This window comes from Aplysia californica, unplaced genomic scaffold (assembly GCF_000002075.1).
Source record: "Aplysia californica isolate F4 #8 unplaced genomic scaffold, AplCal3.0 scaffold00078, whole genome shotgun sequence".
In the NCBI taxonomy this organism is placed as follows: Eukaryota; Metazoa; Mollusca; class Gastropoda; order Aplysiida; family Aplysiidae; genus Aplysia; species Aplysia californica.
This window is the reverse complement of record NW_004797348.1, coordinates 593216-609393: the sequence shown is the minus strand read 5'-3', so window position 1 is coordinate 609393 and position 16178 is coordinate 593216. Positions and strand designations below refer to the sequence as shown.

At 37.8% G+C, this 16178-nt stretch overlaps 1 protein-coding gene across 2 annotated transcripts in view; it reads right to left on the bottom strand.

Moving 5' to 3' along the window:
• Positions 1 to 8366: 8366 nt before the first annotated feature.
• The window catches only part of LOC101855857, a 161279-nt gene continuing 153467 nt past the window's right edge, over positions 8367 to 16178 (bottom strand). For both annotated transcript variants that reach the window (XM_005094217.3, XM_005094218.3), the window contains exons 9-10: positions 14276 to 14348; positions 8367 to 11027 (exon numbers count right to left, since the gene is read on the bottom strand). In XM_005094217.3, coding sequence (XP_005094274.1) covers positions 9589 to 11027; positions 14276 to 14348 — 1512 coding nt within the window. In that variant the 3' untranslated portion in view covers positions 8367 to 9588. The remainder of the gene's footprint in view (positions 11028 to 14275; positions 14349 to 16178) is intronic.

The following is a 16178-nucleotide window of genomic DNA, read 5'->3' as shown; positions in this document are numbered from 1 at the left end:
ACATAGAGTATAATGTTAACATTTTCAATAATACACCTGTGTCTTTATGAAGAAGCCAACCTCGTACATAATGCTAAATAGGGGGCGAAAATCATAAACTGTCATTACAAAATATTTTAAGACAAGGCGGTGAAGGGATTAAGGCACCTAATGTCTTCACAGATGTACTTTCTCCAACAAATGGTTTTTATTCTATCTATGGAAATGTCAGGTCATTGAGTCTTTATCATTTGTTCCTTTCCTTTTTTTGTCCCATGACCTGTTCTCCGTGTGTGCGTGTGGGGGGGGGGGGGGTATGTATAATACATAATATCATTATGATATCGATGAGAATACTTTTAAGATCTTGTTTGTTGCCTTGATTCTGACTTTTAAAAATCTTATCCTCCCAGAAGGCATCTGCCATTCTTCTTACACGTCACTTCTAAATGTTCCGATATCAGTGTAACGCATGCGTTGTGTGTTCTCATATTCTCAAAACATTTCCTGAGCACCCATCAATGTATTGTAAGAGTTGGCAATAATTAAAAGAATTATGAGAACTTCTCTCAAGGTTGTTGTGGTTTTTTTTATCAGATCGTATTTTAAAGTGTATATCGTATTGTTAACTTGAACATTTCGATGCACGTAACAGTTACATCAGGCAGGGATATGCCCTACATAAATGTGATAAAATATTGTACTAATTATTATTATCATTATTTCATGAAATGGTATGATTTAGTTGTAACACACTTTTTCAACCCAATTATCATTTATTATAATTTAATGTCCACACAATAGAGACAGATAAAAGGAGAGCAATACAAAAAATAACCCACAAAACAACTCCTCACGAACTTAAAAGATAAAACAGTCCTTCTTTAGATTCGAATAACGCCGACCTTAACCCAAGGACAAATTAAGGAAACTGTGCGAGTAACAGATTCGATTGATTGAGTCATTTTTGTATGTATCTATTATTTCACAATATTGGCAACGAATTTCATGCCGCAAGCTTAGTTAGTACAAACCTGGACTGCTGCATGGTCTACCTCTGTTTAAATTAAGAACGGGGAATAGCTCAATGAATGTGGGCTGTTTTATGAGTTTTCATGACATATTTCAGTCCCGCACGTCTGGAATGTCATATCCCACTCAGCTTCGGGAAGGTCCGACAGACAGGATTAAGACAGCCTGCGTCCTAAATTAACAAATTGCGTTGATTTATGAGGGTATATGTTGGGTGATATCGTCACGCTCATTAGAAAAATACTAAAGTTATCTTTAACTGTTTTTGAGAAAATTAAGAAAAGCTGTTCCTTTCGAACTATTGACTCCGTGAAACGCTTGAATTTTGGTACTCTCAACTGCTTTTATTCTTGGATTATTCTTTTGTCCAAGTGAATAATATTATCAAGCTGGCTCTACTCTTCATTTCAGATGCAAAAACTCCAAACTGGCCAGAAATGACTCAGATAAATGTCTTAAGAGCGTAGCGATAAAATACATAGTTTACAATCAATCATAAATAGATGACAGAACGCAACAAACACATACCATTGTTTTATAATAATTGTTTTTTATTGTTCAACTGAAAATGAAAACTGAGCCCTCGTGTTATTAAACACATTCTGAAATAGAGCAGTGACAGCAACTATGAAGTCATAACAGAATGGGCCAAACTTTTTACATGCACAATATTATCTAACCAGTGTAAAACTGCATCTACCGTGCTAAAAGTGAAGCTTGCAATGTGTGCGTGAGTGACGTGGCTTTGAATCCATTCTCGTGGAAAAGAAGGGATAAGGGAGAACAATGTGCTATTACATTAATAAAACATTGCAATTTAATTAAAAGTAACAGTACACTTAGTTTGGCATCTCATCTATGCAGGGGGCGGTAGCGATCTGTGACTCTATTTCTTATGACAACGAATGAATGTGGTCTTGACAAGTGCTATAACATAGACAAACTCTTGTCAAGATATCAGCTTCCGAACTGAGAGGCACTGCTATTGTCGATAAGCTGTAATCATTTTGTACCCAACAAAATAAGAATGGATTAGCTCCCCTTTTTTATTTACAAGGAATATTTTTAGAAAAAGAAATAATTTGTTTGCTGAAAGAAACATAACTATGAATTAAATTATAGTTGCAAAATCCACCAAAATGATCACTTAGGAGTTTGATGTTCTCTTTTAAAATTTTATTAGGTTATTTGACAGCTTGACAGTTTTGCTCCTTTATCAATGTTGACTAAACATGGAGATAGACGACTCCTTTTCTCACGACACTGATTTTATAAGGAAAGACGAATATAAGAAACAACACTGATGAGAAGAGGGTGAGTAGCTATGAGAAAAGTGCAAGAACGTCGTGTTGACAGGTACGAAAGATAAGATGTACTCATTACGCGGAATGGAGAGATAGCTGACTACTTTCAAACATGTCTTTCCTGATTGTCGAAACATCAATTATGCATAACATTTTTTAGACTATGGTCTCTCTCTCTCTCTCTCTCTCTCTCTCTCTCTCTCTCTCTCTCTCTCTCTGTCTCTCTCTCTCTCTTTCTCTCTCTCTCTCTCTCTCTCTCTCTCTCTCTCTCTCTCTGCCTCTCTCTTATATGTTAAGTTTTAAGAGTGTACTTTTGTCATGTTGATAGATCAATTCCCCATATTTAAAAGAAACTTTTTACTTACACAGCAGTGGTTTTGTTGTTGTTGTTTTTTTTTTTACTTATGTGATACAAAAACGATTTTAAAGTAACAAACACAAAAGAAAAGAATCTAACACTGTCTACGCTGTATTAATACACACTGAGAGAGAGAGAGAGAGAGAGAGAGAGAGAGAGAGAGAGAGAGAGAGAGAGACTATCATTTGTCAACAAGTCCAGTCTGATGACTTATACTTTCACTAAGATTGCCACAACCCCTCAAATTTTAGTGCACCGCCCACAGAACAAACTTTTTGTCTCACTGAACAAAGTAGAAATTGCTAAATTGTATAGGTGTAATGCAGCAAGCAACACTGTTGAAAGTGCCTTTCCCACGGACACAGCGTCGGACCGAGTAGAGCTTCAAAGCCTCGAACCCTCAGTCTCACGATAACGAGCCTGGTAGCATAACCACTAGACTACTGATTCCATTTCTCACTAGTAAGAAGGAAATATTTACAAGACAAGAGAGTTGTGATCGATGGAATAACAGAGTACCAAAGAAGTTTAATTATGCAAACATTCGTTGTGGGTGGGGGGTAAAGGGGAACAGTAAAAGAATGATGTAACGGTGCTAAGGGATGTGTTGGGGGGACAAGTTAGTGGCGCATAAAAAGAGGCGTGCTAGAGGCAGGGATTGGTGAGGACATAGGGTAATAGTATGGCTTTCTGAGCTGGGTTTAAAAACGAAGTAAATTCAAAGAAGAATGGGTTGGTATGGTCGTTGGGAGGGGAGGGGGAAATCATGGAAAGGTAACTTCTACTCTGGGCTAAAAGGATATGTGTTGTATTAAGTATTGGAATAACAATGATGATGATGATGATGATGATGATGATGATGATGATGATGATGATGATGATGATGATGATGATGATGATGATGATGATGATGATACGGCACGGGTGATTGTCTACGTATTAATGGAAATGGGCAGCACTACCACATTAAAGCTAAATGTAATTGTAAACATTTGCAATGGCAAATATGTCTTATTGTTAGATTTGTCATAACAATAGTGGATATCTTAAGACTTATATGTCAGCATTTCAGTAACATAACAAACAATTTATAATAGGAAATATCACAATTCTCTAATAACATGATAATAATGATATTATATTGCACTGTATAACTAAGGGATAAAAGCAACGCTTACTAATATGATAATACTATTAAAAGAGATACATATTGCTAGGTTATACATAAAGTATCAATGGTGTCGACATTTTATCAATCACATGCTAACTCCCTTGGTAATAAAGGGCATAACAGGGTGAATGCAATAAATGGTAAAAATGCTAAGACCGTGTCCTAGAAGTAAGTATCCATCCTCTTCCTCGGTTTCTTATTCTACTATTTTCTTTCGATCAAGACGAAAGAAGGCGAAATCCACTCATACTATGTGAATGTCATTGAGGAAAGGTCGTCCAGATTTATGTACAATCAAAGTGAAAACGTAGGAGCGAATATAAACTAAACGTGATAACACAAGCAATCAGGGACAGAACTAATAATAACAAAATCAAGAACGAGGACAACAACGCCTACGGCAACGACGACAACCTACACACCCACAATTCATGACATCATGTCCTTTATCACATTACATAAAAAGCAGCGGGAAACCATTTTCAAAACAAAATCATAATAATATCATCACATGAGGTATAATGAGCAAGCACATAGTAGATTGCAGAACAATAGCAGCAATCTACGAAAAAAACCCATAAATAACAATAAATTCATCTTTCGCTTTTAAATGAAGTAAGGAGTCTTTGCAGCAATTGTTCAATAATATACTGTAGTCTTTCGTAATCACAGAAACCTTTTGAAGTAGAGAAAAATATAATAATATACAGGTTGCTGGCGATCAAGAGGTTCTTCCGCTTTAGGGAGTTGATTAAAAGTGGATTGTGGAATAATAATTCCAGCTGTCTGGAATAGTACTTCAGGCATGGGAATTTATTCCGTAGTATATTATTATATTTAGATACTTTTTTGTCATAGGAATTAACGCACCAAAACGAAAACTAGTCCTGATCCTTTCTATAAAGACAAAAGAAAACGTGTTTACACATATCTTTAAAAAACAGCAATGTACTACTTCTGACGCTGCAATATTTCCAGAGGATGACTTCTAGGGATATCGTTCTACAATCTTTTGAAATCGGAGCAAATCTTGAAATGTGAGGCAGCGGGGTGGAATCAGGCTCTCGTCCTAATAATCAAAGTGAAGAAAACTGCATTTTTCCGCAGGTTTGTAAATTTTAATCAACTTTTTGTTTTTTGGCTCAAAACCTTTCATCTCTTTTAAGGAACTCTTTCCTGTGTGAATTTTTCTGAAAAACGTTGATTAAAGGCAGAAAAAAGTGAAATTTTCAGTTAAGAAGGACTCTTAAACTAAGGAAATTACTCATCTTTGGTGCCCATTTTCTCACTAATTTTTCCTCTGAAAACAGGTGACCCCACTTCTTTCATTCGCAAATATCTCGACTTGTATTCAAGATAAATGGATATTTTTTTTCATTAAAAAAAAGACAAGTGAAAAAGCTTTAAGATGATACCAAAACTCTACATGCCTAAAAATTGATGAGAGCCTGATTCCACTACGCTGCATCACAAATTACTTATGACATATCTGGGTTTCCGTGAACGACAGTGATATATATTTAGAATGTAACAAGTTATAGGGGAATCCTCAGGTTCGTCTTATGGAAAATCTCACTGGATATATTATAGTCACAATGAGCTCAAATGATAACACTTTACATCACAGTTTGCAATACTTTCAATAATTGCACATAATTATTTGTGTCACGACAAGGTGGAATCAGGCGCTCGCCACGTTTCGGGCATTTGTTGTTAATAGCATGGTCTATAAATGTCTGTCCATTTTCCTTGCTTTTGATAAAAAAAGACTCATTTATATTGAATAGAAGTCGAGATATATGTGATTGAAGAAGATTGGGGAACCTGATGTCAGAGATAAAATATTGGCAACAACAAAAAATGGGGTCAAAGTTTGGAGACCTCCAAAGCTACAATGTTCTGGAAATCTGAAAAAACCGTTTTTTTCCCTTTAATTACCGGGGTTTTTATTGCAATGAAAATCCATTCATGAATGCGTCTCTGCGTTTTAAGTGAGCATAAAAAGTTTTGACCCCGTAAACAAAATAATCGGTAAAAACTACCAAATGCACAGAAGAATGTCGCTTTCTTTTTAATTTCATCATATTGACAAACGCCTGATTTCACCACGATTCCGTATATGTTTAGATCATTATAAAACATTTTTATGGAAACAAAAACATAATAAATTTGGTCAGCTGACATTGATTAAGCTGGTTCTAAAATGAAACAACAAGCATACCAAACCAGGTAAGCAAGTATTCAATCTTGCGGTCCAAAATCCAATCAATTTTCAGCACATCTAATACAATGGAGCATGTTCTCATAATCACATAAATTCAATGAGCCATTTCATTATTCACATTAGTTTCAACGCCCTGAGAAAACATCTAGCTATTTTTAGCTGGAACAAACCAGGCTGCCAGGCTAACACTATAGGAAGTCCCAGGCAAAACAAGGAAACAATCAACTGGCTGTCTCTATTCCCTCTTAACAGCAACACTAACAAAAAGGAGAGATCTTTTCTACTGTCGTAAAAGGCAAAGAATCAAGGATAACCTCTTCTATCAAATTGTAAGAGTGGGGCATTAAAAAACGGAAAGAATGCCAAAATGAAGATCTAAGGGTATTTTAGAAACAATAGCATTTGTAACAATTCATCTTACAGAATGCCTTCATACCCTGTACACCAACAGATGATGTCAGGATGTCAGGTTTTCACCTACAAACGTGTCATTTTGATCTCTATTTCTCTAAATACTAAGCTAGAAGTATCGGCACTTGACTAGCTCGCTTCCATGGGTATGTTTTGTCTTTCCATACACGAAAAGATTTGCTTCTATCTATTATATGAACCTGATAATGTAGAAAGTGAGTAAAAGATTTGATAGCTGCAATTACTAGACTGTTTTTAAATTATTGCAGGATATACTTGAAGACCCCAATGAAAAAAGGAACAGATAAGTCACATTCTAAGGAAGTGGAGACAATGGGAATTCAAATTCTGAAAGTCAGTACTTCATAGTGAGTGCTTCATCTTTTTTACCTTACATAGGACAGGACTCAACTTGAGTATCCCTGGGATCCTTTGCGAAGTAGGAAGTTCGAATTTCAAGAACTGCAAGAAAGGTACAAACTCGATCGTTTTTTTAAATTGTGACTTAGATCTATCCAGTTTACCTAGTGGAGTCTTTCCTTGTATTTCGAACACATTTTAACTAATCTAAACAAAACTTAACAACTTCGTTCAGCACAAAAGTGGAAAGTAAAATCACCTCTTTATCACAGATACCTCTAGCATCATGTTCGTAAAGCATCAACGAAGGATAGACATCAAAATGTAAAACCGTTGTCATATCACATTCGATGAGTCACTGTGAGAGAATTAGAATGCTTAAAGAATATTAGCATTCATTTAATAAAGGATAATTTACATAATCTATATAAAATATTGTTATTAAACGTCTAGGCTTATAATCCTCAGCCAAATTAAAACAACTTTCGTTTACTTATATGTCATTTTTGTAACAAAACTGAACAAGTAAAATGATTTTCTTTGATAACGTTTATTTGCACGTCGATCTGCAAAGTCTTTATTCTTAAATACCGCTTTTCAGAATACAGTAAACCACTTTTGCCATATTGTCTATGTGCAATGGTCAGCCTTACAGTCTTATTGCTAAAGGCATTGTAACATTAACGTTAAATCTGGCTGAAGTCGTAATAATAATATTATTATTGTTACATTATTTCCACGAAACAATGATTAACGAAGCCAACATAATTTCAACAAACTTGAAGTTAACACTGTGTACCTAATCGTTAACACCTTACCAAACAAGCCAACGTAAATCTTAAAAAGTAACCTGTGTTTTTATGTTTGAGGAATTTAGTACGATATTGTTGTGATGTTTGCACGAAGAAATGTTTCCGTCAATTTTGCCCTGATGTGTCTATGACTATATCATGGTGTTGCGACTCTGGTTTTGGGAAGCACAAACCTATAGAGCATTCAGTAGTTAGCAGGATGTTCCTAAAGCTTTGCAACATGTGCACGTTTGTCTAGCCCCACTTCAGTCAGACACGGTGGGTTATTTCTGACTCTCTATTTTCATGGCAGGTGTTCTCTAGACAATGCAGAGGTAAATACATGTACATTGAGAAAGTCTCTAAATATTTAACACAAGGAAGAATCTACCATATTACTTAAATCTCGTCCGATGGCAACAATGTTGAGCAACTATTAACTTTGTTCAGGTTCGAAGAAAATCTAAGGCGATCGTACTCCTAACCGCTGGGCACATGAATTACTTTGCTTATATATGTCATAGTAAATAAAGGAATGGGGTTTTCGCCAGTATAAACATCTCGGGATACGTACGTGAAATATCTTTCAATTATTGTTGGTTACACTCACAACAAAAACCCCCTTCTCCCTCTCAAAAAAAGCTACTACAAAACCAATAGCCCTGAAGGGACATAACAGTAAAATATTAGCTTTGGGATATTCCTAAGTTCTTTCCCTTCCTCTATTCTTGAGGAATTTGGCTCATCTTTTTCAAGTTGTTTTGACAAGTGTGATTTTTTTTTTTTTAAAGGAACATATTATGACTGCTTTCGTGATTTTCCAACCGATAAATTCATGCGTTCAAATACATATTATTTTATGTTATCTTGCTTTTCTAATTAAGGAAATTTATTTTTCATTAATGAGTTGGCCTAATAAGTAGTAGCGAATCAGAGAGGCAAGAGCATTTCGTGTTCACTTTGAATCGCCAAGTGGGTTTTTTTACAAGGACTTTGACACTTTCACTTCATCTAATCATAACGCTAAGCTCATATTTCACGTTAGAGCATAGTAATACATTATGTTATCAAGAGAATATCGGGTTACTCACCCCTAGTAGTAGTTCAGTCCCAGTTGGTAATTTGTTAGTTCAATACCAACCATCAACTGAAGTGAAATGTATTTCGTGTTCTGTATCGTTTTTATTTACAAAGATCAGACACAAATTTGGGGATCAAAGACTATTATTTTCTTGTTACGAAAGTGCGCCTTTTGAAATAGGAGTTAGATTTTCTCCTTGCAGTTGTTTAGGGTGTAAACGTTGTTTTTGTTGTCGTTGTTATTCTTGTTGTTGCTGCAAGAAACAGTCGATCATGTTGGTCCCCGTTAGGACACCGGGCTGAGAGGAACTATTTTGGTAGAAGAAAGAAAGATCAATTTGGAACTGTTTTGAAATCGAACGAGGAGCTTCCACCTTGTAGAAAATTAAATGGTCGCATTCGCAGTCCCAGAAAGGCCGATTGAGTTCTTTGCAAGATTTGAGACTACTTGAGTCTTTCATCGGGTTTCTTGCAGCACGGTATCTCATAGATACCATTTTCTTCAGAGAGTAACCCATACTTTTTAATACACATACAGAATATAATAACAGAAGTTTGTTATGAGACTCCCTAAGAAATCGTTAACTACTTGTTGAAAACAACGCTTTTATCAACGGATGATGTTATTGCTATGGCAGCTTTTATCTTTATTTTTAATGTTGAAAAGTACCGACGTTCAATATAAATTAAATGCTATATTTGCACCTCCCCAGTGATTTTTTCCTCAGCACAACTGGTTTCTGCATTCAATAAGATTTGATTCAACAGCATTTTAAAAATTATTTGTTTGGAATAAATATCAGCTACACGATCTCGTGGTTCAGTAAATATTCGTAATTTGAATATTGTTGTATTTTTCCCATGCACATCTGTTCGTGTTAAGAGACTTTAAAACTGACTCTCTGGGGCGATTTCCCCCGTCGTTTCCTCCCTTCGCTAGTCAAACTGAGACAAGAACGACGCAAAATCCGGCCATCCTTTCCGAGATTGTTGGCATGGGGATTCCCGGACTGGCCCTTTCCTGCGGAACTGACGTCATTCATGGACCGAGAAGCGGCCTGATACGACGGGGGTGGGTCTGAGTATTTCTTGGTCTGGCCCGGCACCCCTAAGAGAACCATCGGGGACGGTGAGTGAGAGCGAGAACGCTTCAGGTCATCTTTTCTTGTCGATGGTCTCCCTTCCAAGTCGCTGTGATGTCTGACTCTTCCTTTGTTCGCTCCTTGAGACATCAGGGGAATAAATTCCTGGTTTTCTATTGATTCCGATCTGGCACGTGCGTACGATCTGCGTTTTTCCGATAAGCAGGGTTTGCGCCGCATAGGAACCGGGCTGCCGTAACGACCTCCACATGTACGGGCTCCGTACTGTGTAGCCGTGACGTCACAGTTGTCCGAGACTGACCGCGTCATATTCTGGCCAGGCGGTGGGTCACCCAACAGAGGATGTGTCTCCGCACACGCGTTATTATTATTGTTGTTACTGTTGCTGTTATTGTTGGTGTTGTTGCTGCTGCTAGGGTAGCTCGTAGCAGTGCTGGTGGTGTTGGTCACAGCGGAAAGACTGAGTGTGCAACAAGGCACGGTCAGAAAACGGCTATAGTGTCGAGAGGGACCCCAGCTGTTTGAGTTCACAGTGGGGGAGTTTGAAATGACGTCGTCTAGAGCGGCGGCTGCGAGGTCTTCGCCACCGCTTGCACACGGTACGCCACACATCGGGAAGTTCCGCTCGTAGTTATCGTTCGTGTCCACCACGGTGCGAATATCTTCCTGCGAGTGTACACTACACAATGAACTCTGGCTACCCACATAAAACGCCACGTTGGGCGATACGGTATTCACTTCCGCTGACGTCACCGCGATGGTGGCTGCGTCACTTCCGGCCTGAATCGATGTTTCGTCGTCTTGAGATCCGGCATCGTCTTGGTCGTTAGACATATCGACGTCGTCTTCATCAGCGATGTCGAAAGAAAATACAGGCGCTTCATCGTCGCTAGCTGGAGACGTTATGTAAATACTGGGGCTGCCTCCAGACCGGCCACTTCCACGACTCTCGATGTCCAGCGTGTTGGACCTGTTCCCCCCGGAGAAGAAGGGCACGGAAAGGTACTGCTTCAGTGATGTCACCGTGTTTTCGTTGCTGGTGGCCTCGTTGAGGACACTGTCTCTGTTGGCGTAGTCACGGAGGTCGTTTTCCATGCTGGAGCTACTCACAGAGTCGTTGTCGTTGTTGTTGTTGTTGATGGACGCCGTGCTCATCACAAGCTTCACAAGAGTGTAAAACTTGGAGTCTTTTCGTCTCCTGGGAGCGAATTTACCTGCAAAGACAGGAAAGCAGGTAAATACGAAAACTAGATGAGTCTCTGTCTTTATAAATGTGAGACGGGCTGACAAAATGAGTTACTTCTCACAATCCACAAAATTAGATATTGACTAAAAATCGACACTAGGGTCAAATCTGCAGGTTTTCCTTTTGTGTCATATTCTTTAACTATAACATGCCTTTTATTATTTCATACTTATAAATTGTAAAAATTCCACCCATGAGCATGAGGTATCTATTTCTATAAGGCTTGAATCGGAGAAGTAACTCATGTTGTCAGCACGGGTTACAAATATGTATTCGTGACAAACAGATAATGTGGGAGGGTAAATACTAAATCCGGACATAAACGTAGGGAGCTGGTGGCTCTAGATCTATAAATCAACGTTTTATTATGGTGAATAGGGTGGAAATCTAAATTGTCTCTGTAGTATTTTCGTTTACTCCTTCGTCCTTTTCGAAATTAACTCTAAGCTGTGACATTAAAGCCTACTTGCTGTTTTCCTCAAAAAGAATTGCATCGATGTCAGGTTTGTCAACCGGCAATACTGTAGTCAATAACCGGGAGAAATTTCTGTATTCATCTTTTTCCCTCAAACGACACAAAAAGAACTCTGGTAAAGCATGATAAAGTGGACTCCGTTCGTTGGAATTTTTATAGTCTTCATTTTTATTATAAAACCTAGCGAACAAGCTGATAATGGGGATCAAAAATCTTTTTAAGGATGGGTAGCTAGAAGAAAGAGTTACAAAAAAATGGAAAAAGAAAGAAAAGAACTCAGTGACAATTCTACAGATAGATGGTGGAGTGTCTAAAAACAAAACAAAGTAGACAGTTGTGGGCGCAGCACTGGGAGTCGGATAATAATACGATTCCTCTTGAAAATTGATGCTTGCAATAGCAGACAAACTCATGTACCTAGTATTTATGAACCACCTACGTTTTTTCTCGAGGGTGAATAGCTGTAATTTCTACATTGACTTTGCATCCTGTTTCACTTCTGCTAATCCGGGATGAAAGTAACTGTGTCATTGTTGGCTGGGGTATGGATCAAGAGATAGAATATAACATTTTCCTTGCTCTGTTTATGACGAGTAACTGACCAGTTTTAGACAATATCGGGTCCAAACGTATTAACAGAAGTTAATTAACTTTGTAGTTAAAGGAAAGAAACTCAGTCAGTTTTAAGTCGTGAACCATCTAGTTTCAGATAGATATAGTTCAATAAATATCTTGCAAATTTCCAAATGCAAAACAGAAAGTTGTGAAAACTTAACTGTGGAAAGTTTTGTATGGAGAGACAAAGATCATATGAAATGGTGAAGAGAATGGGAGAAAGTGAGAGAGAGGGGAAGAAGAGAGAGAGAAAGAGAGAGAAAGAGAGAGAGAGAGAGAGAGAGAGAGAGAGAGAGAGAGAGGGGGGGAGGAGAGGGGGGAGGAGAGGGGGGGGGGACAGAGAGAATTAGAAAGAATGGAAGAGACAAGCAGAGAGAGAGTAAGAGAGAAGATAACTTATTGAGGATGAAAGAGAGTAAAAAGTGGAAATAACAGGAAGGACGAAAAACAATGTAAACTGGTAAACGACATCCAATAACTGCTAACACCGAGCCAACTGTTTTCTCCTAAACAAAAACAACTAAAAATAAATAATGATCAAAACAATCGTAAGTAAATGAAACGAAAGAACAGCAGCACCATAGCCGTAGAAAGTCAACATCGATTCAGAAATAACAAGGGGATAAACAGATGAACACGGAAAATCTGACTGCTAGCAGAAATGGAAGTTTTCCGCCAACAATAGGAAAACAAGGCTTATCCCCTGCCGTGACCCGCCGACAGGGGGCGTAACCAAGAAGCAAGGGAAATAACAGTGCTCTCGGGTGACCTGGGATTTATGAGGCTATCAGGATAATCCAGGGAATGAGCCCGTGAAAACCTGGATGGTCTCTGGCACGTGATCAGGATTCGGGTGGTAAATATTATGTGAAAGAGTGTATTTATTTTTGGTTCGAGTGTGGGGGAGGGGGTGCTGTTTTTGCAAAGTTGGACTGTAGATACATTATGTACATATTATACACATACACACACATGCACACCACCCCCCCACACACACACACACATACACGCATACACACAACTGACAAATAGAATAAATTACATTAATATGTGAATGTGTATGTGTGCGTATGCATGCATGTCGGGGAAGGGGGGTGGGATTACAAATCTTTTGTTTGAAATCCCCCACAATACGACAACTACAACACAACAACAAAAACAACAACAACAACAAAAACATCAACAACGCAACAACAACAACAACAACAACAACAACAACAACAACAACCCAAAAACAGACAACACCCAACCGCTTACCATGGTCCTAACTACGCACTAAGTCATACAAATAGTGTCTTGTGTGCTGTTTTCCGACTACTTTACGAGAAAATACCACAGTAAAAGCAGTTCACCCACTTTCTTAAAGGAATCTGTGACAAAATCAGGCTTACCACTGAATAGCCATGTGAGTAAAAGGAGAAACTAACCGCTCCAAAAGCGACCGTTCAATGCGTGAACACAAGAAAATGTACACCAAAATAATAATAACAATAATAACAATAATAACAATAATAATAATAATAATAATAATAATAATAATAATAATAATAATAATAGTGCTCAATTCATGCCCTCTCGCCCCTCCTCCCTCCCCCTAAATAAAATCACACAAAGTGTTACATTAATCTTGAAATAGAAGTGAGCGAAAACAACCTAAGATGAGGTGTCAGGAATATGCAGTTACTATTTCTTACTTTATTCGGATTACTCGTGTTCAGCTATAAAACCTATCAGAACTTTTACCAGAAACCGATTCTGGGATTGGGGAACAGCCTCTGACACACAATTTACTAACAGTAACTGCTCTCACGTGCATCCCTCTTTAAAAACAAACACTTTTAAAAATAAAAAAAGGAAAACAATATTAAAAACACAACAGCAGAACACCCCCCCCAAAAAAAAAAAAAAAAAAAAAAACAACAACCACACACACACTTTTAAAGCGGAAAAAGGAACCCAAAATAAGGAAACAAAAACAAAGATTGAACTCCGTATTCAAACAATATTATACCCACAGAATTATAGACAAACACCATTATGCAACCTTATACCGTGAATTGATACCTCATCAACCACAGAGGAAGATCGACAAAGGAGGATCTGGTAATGCGATGTTGCTTACTCACCTAGCAGGCTGTCGATTCTGCTGGCTTCGATCCCTTCTTTAATGCAGAACTGACGGATATCCTGCATCATGCCCTTTGGTGGAAGGAGAAATAGTAAGAAAGCAATGTTGTTAAAAAGATCCATAAGATTTCCGTTGATAATTTGGGGAAAAGAATGAAAAGGATTGTAGAAAATCCTCAACACAGGAACCTTACTTTTGGTGATTTTTAAAAAATGTGAGATGTTCCTGTTTTAAAGATTATTTACACCCTTTTTCGTTATTACATTAAATTATAATTGGACAAGCAGCAGCTTTAATAGTTTGTTATTAAAAGTTTCAGGGGTTTTTCACATGCTCTCAATGAATGTCAAGGTTACGAAATCTCGAGCGCAAAACATAAATACGCAAAAACAAACGTAGGCCTTTTTTTTACTTTGCGTAAACATACTTGAACTTTAACCTTGACAGCTCTCTAAAAAACTCTATATCACGCCAAACACGTTTGAAACTGATAAACATTCATACAAAACGAGTGTTGTGTACATGTCAACACACCATTAACGCTGATAGTGCGCAATTCGTTCACCGTATTTCATCCACATGTTTTTGAAGTCATTCCCCTCCATTTAATTTGCCTCAGCTTTGAAAATAAGAAGTATTAATTTTTCGTTTTATCAGGTTTCTCCTTATAACTTGAATTCTAAAAGCAAGATCAAATGAACGAATATCTTTGATAAACAAAACATGCCTTCATCCACCAGCTTCTACTTAATGAACACAGCATACGCTCTTTGATAGTCAAGTTTCAACACCTTGCAAGTTTTCTCCCGCCTGCAGCTGACTTTAGAAGATTTACGAGACCTTGCTGTTCCTTGTGGGACGTCGGTAGTCTTCTGGTGAAACAACCGAACCCACAATCGTAAGACTGCAGGTTCAGGATTCGTGGTTCAGCTCCGCCCGACCTTGTGTCCTTGTGAAAAGCACTTTACGAATCATTTGTTTCCCATTTCGCTCTGTCCTATCGGAGATAGACGTTAGATTTGGAGGACCGCTTATCAAACACATTGTAACAGTAGATATAATGTGTTCCCAGTTGCGTCAAACCTGTACAGCTTCGCATGCTCGTTGTTGTTTGTTGTAGATCTACAGTTTCATTGATTTAGCAATCAAATAACCTACCTCCACAATGAATTTGTCAGGCACAAAGTTCACATCTTTTACACATCAACATTTTCATTTCAGTAGCCTTCTCATAATGAGTGTTTGAGACTAAGAATTAACATATAAAAAGCTAAATGAAAATTGTATTTTTTTAAGGGGTAAGAATCTTTGTAACTCTTTCATTTCTGTCTTTCTATGCGTAGTTCGTACACTGCAGGACGTAACCCTCCAACAACGACATCCATTCTTTTTTATCAGCTGTTTTCCGTGTGCAGGATGTACCCATCAGCTCTCTGATGTAATCTTGTAACCTTCTTTCTTGTTTTCTTCTTGAATTTTTTTTTACGGTTCGTAATCTCTCTTTGGTTCATCTTTTGATTCATATGTTGTCTTTCACTCCGCCCATGTGGCTAACCCACTTCCTTGTAACATACTAGTGTTAACAGCTAATATGTGACTCACGTACACCAAACAAGCCAGTCTTGTGCATTAAATACGAATGGTTTCTTACCGTATCGTTACGCCTTTGCAAAACATTGTAAGCTTGCCAACACCCTTCATCTCAAAATCGTGCTTTGATTTAGGTTTCTATAATTAATCTCTATTGTCACCTCGAAATTTGGGCGTGTAAAGAAATTAACCTGTTCATATCTATGTTATGTATTATAATACACACACAAACACACACACAAGCACACACACACTCACAAATACACACTCATACACTCACACATTCACACACGCAAATACATACTTACAAA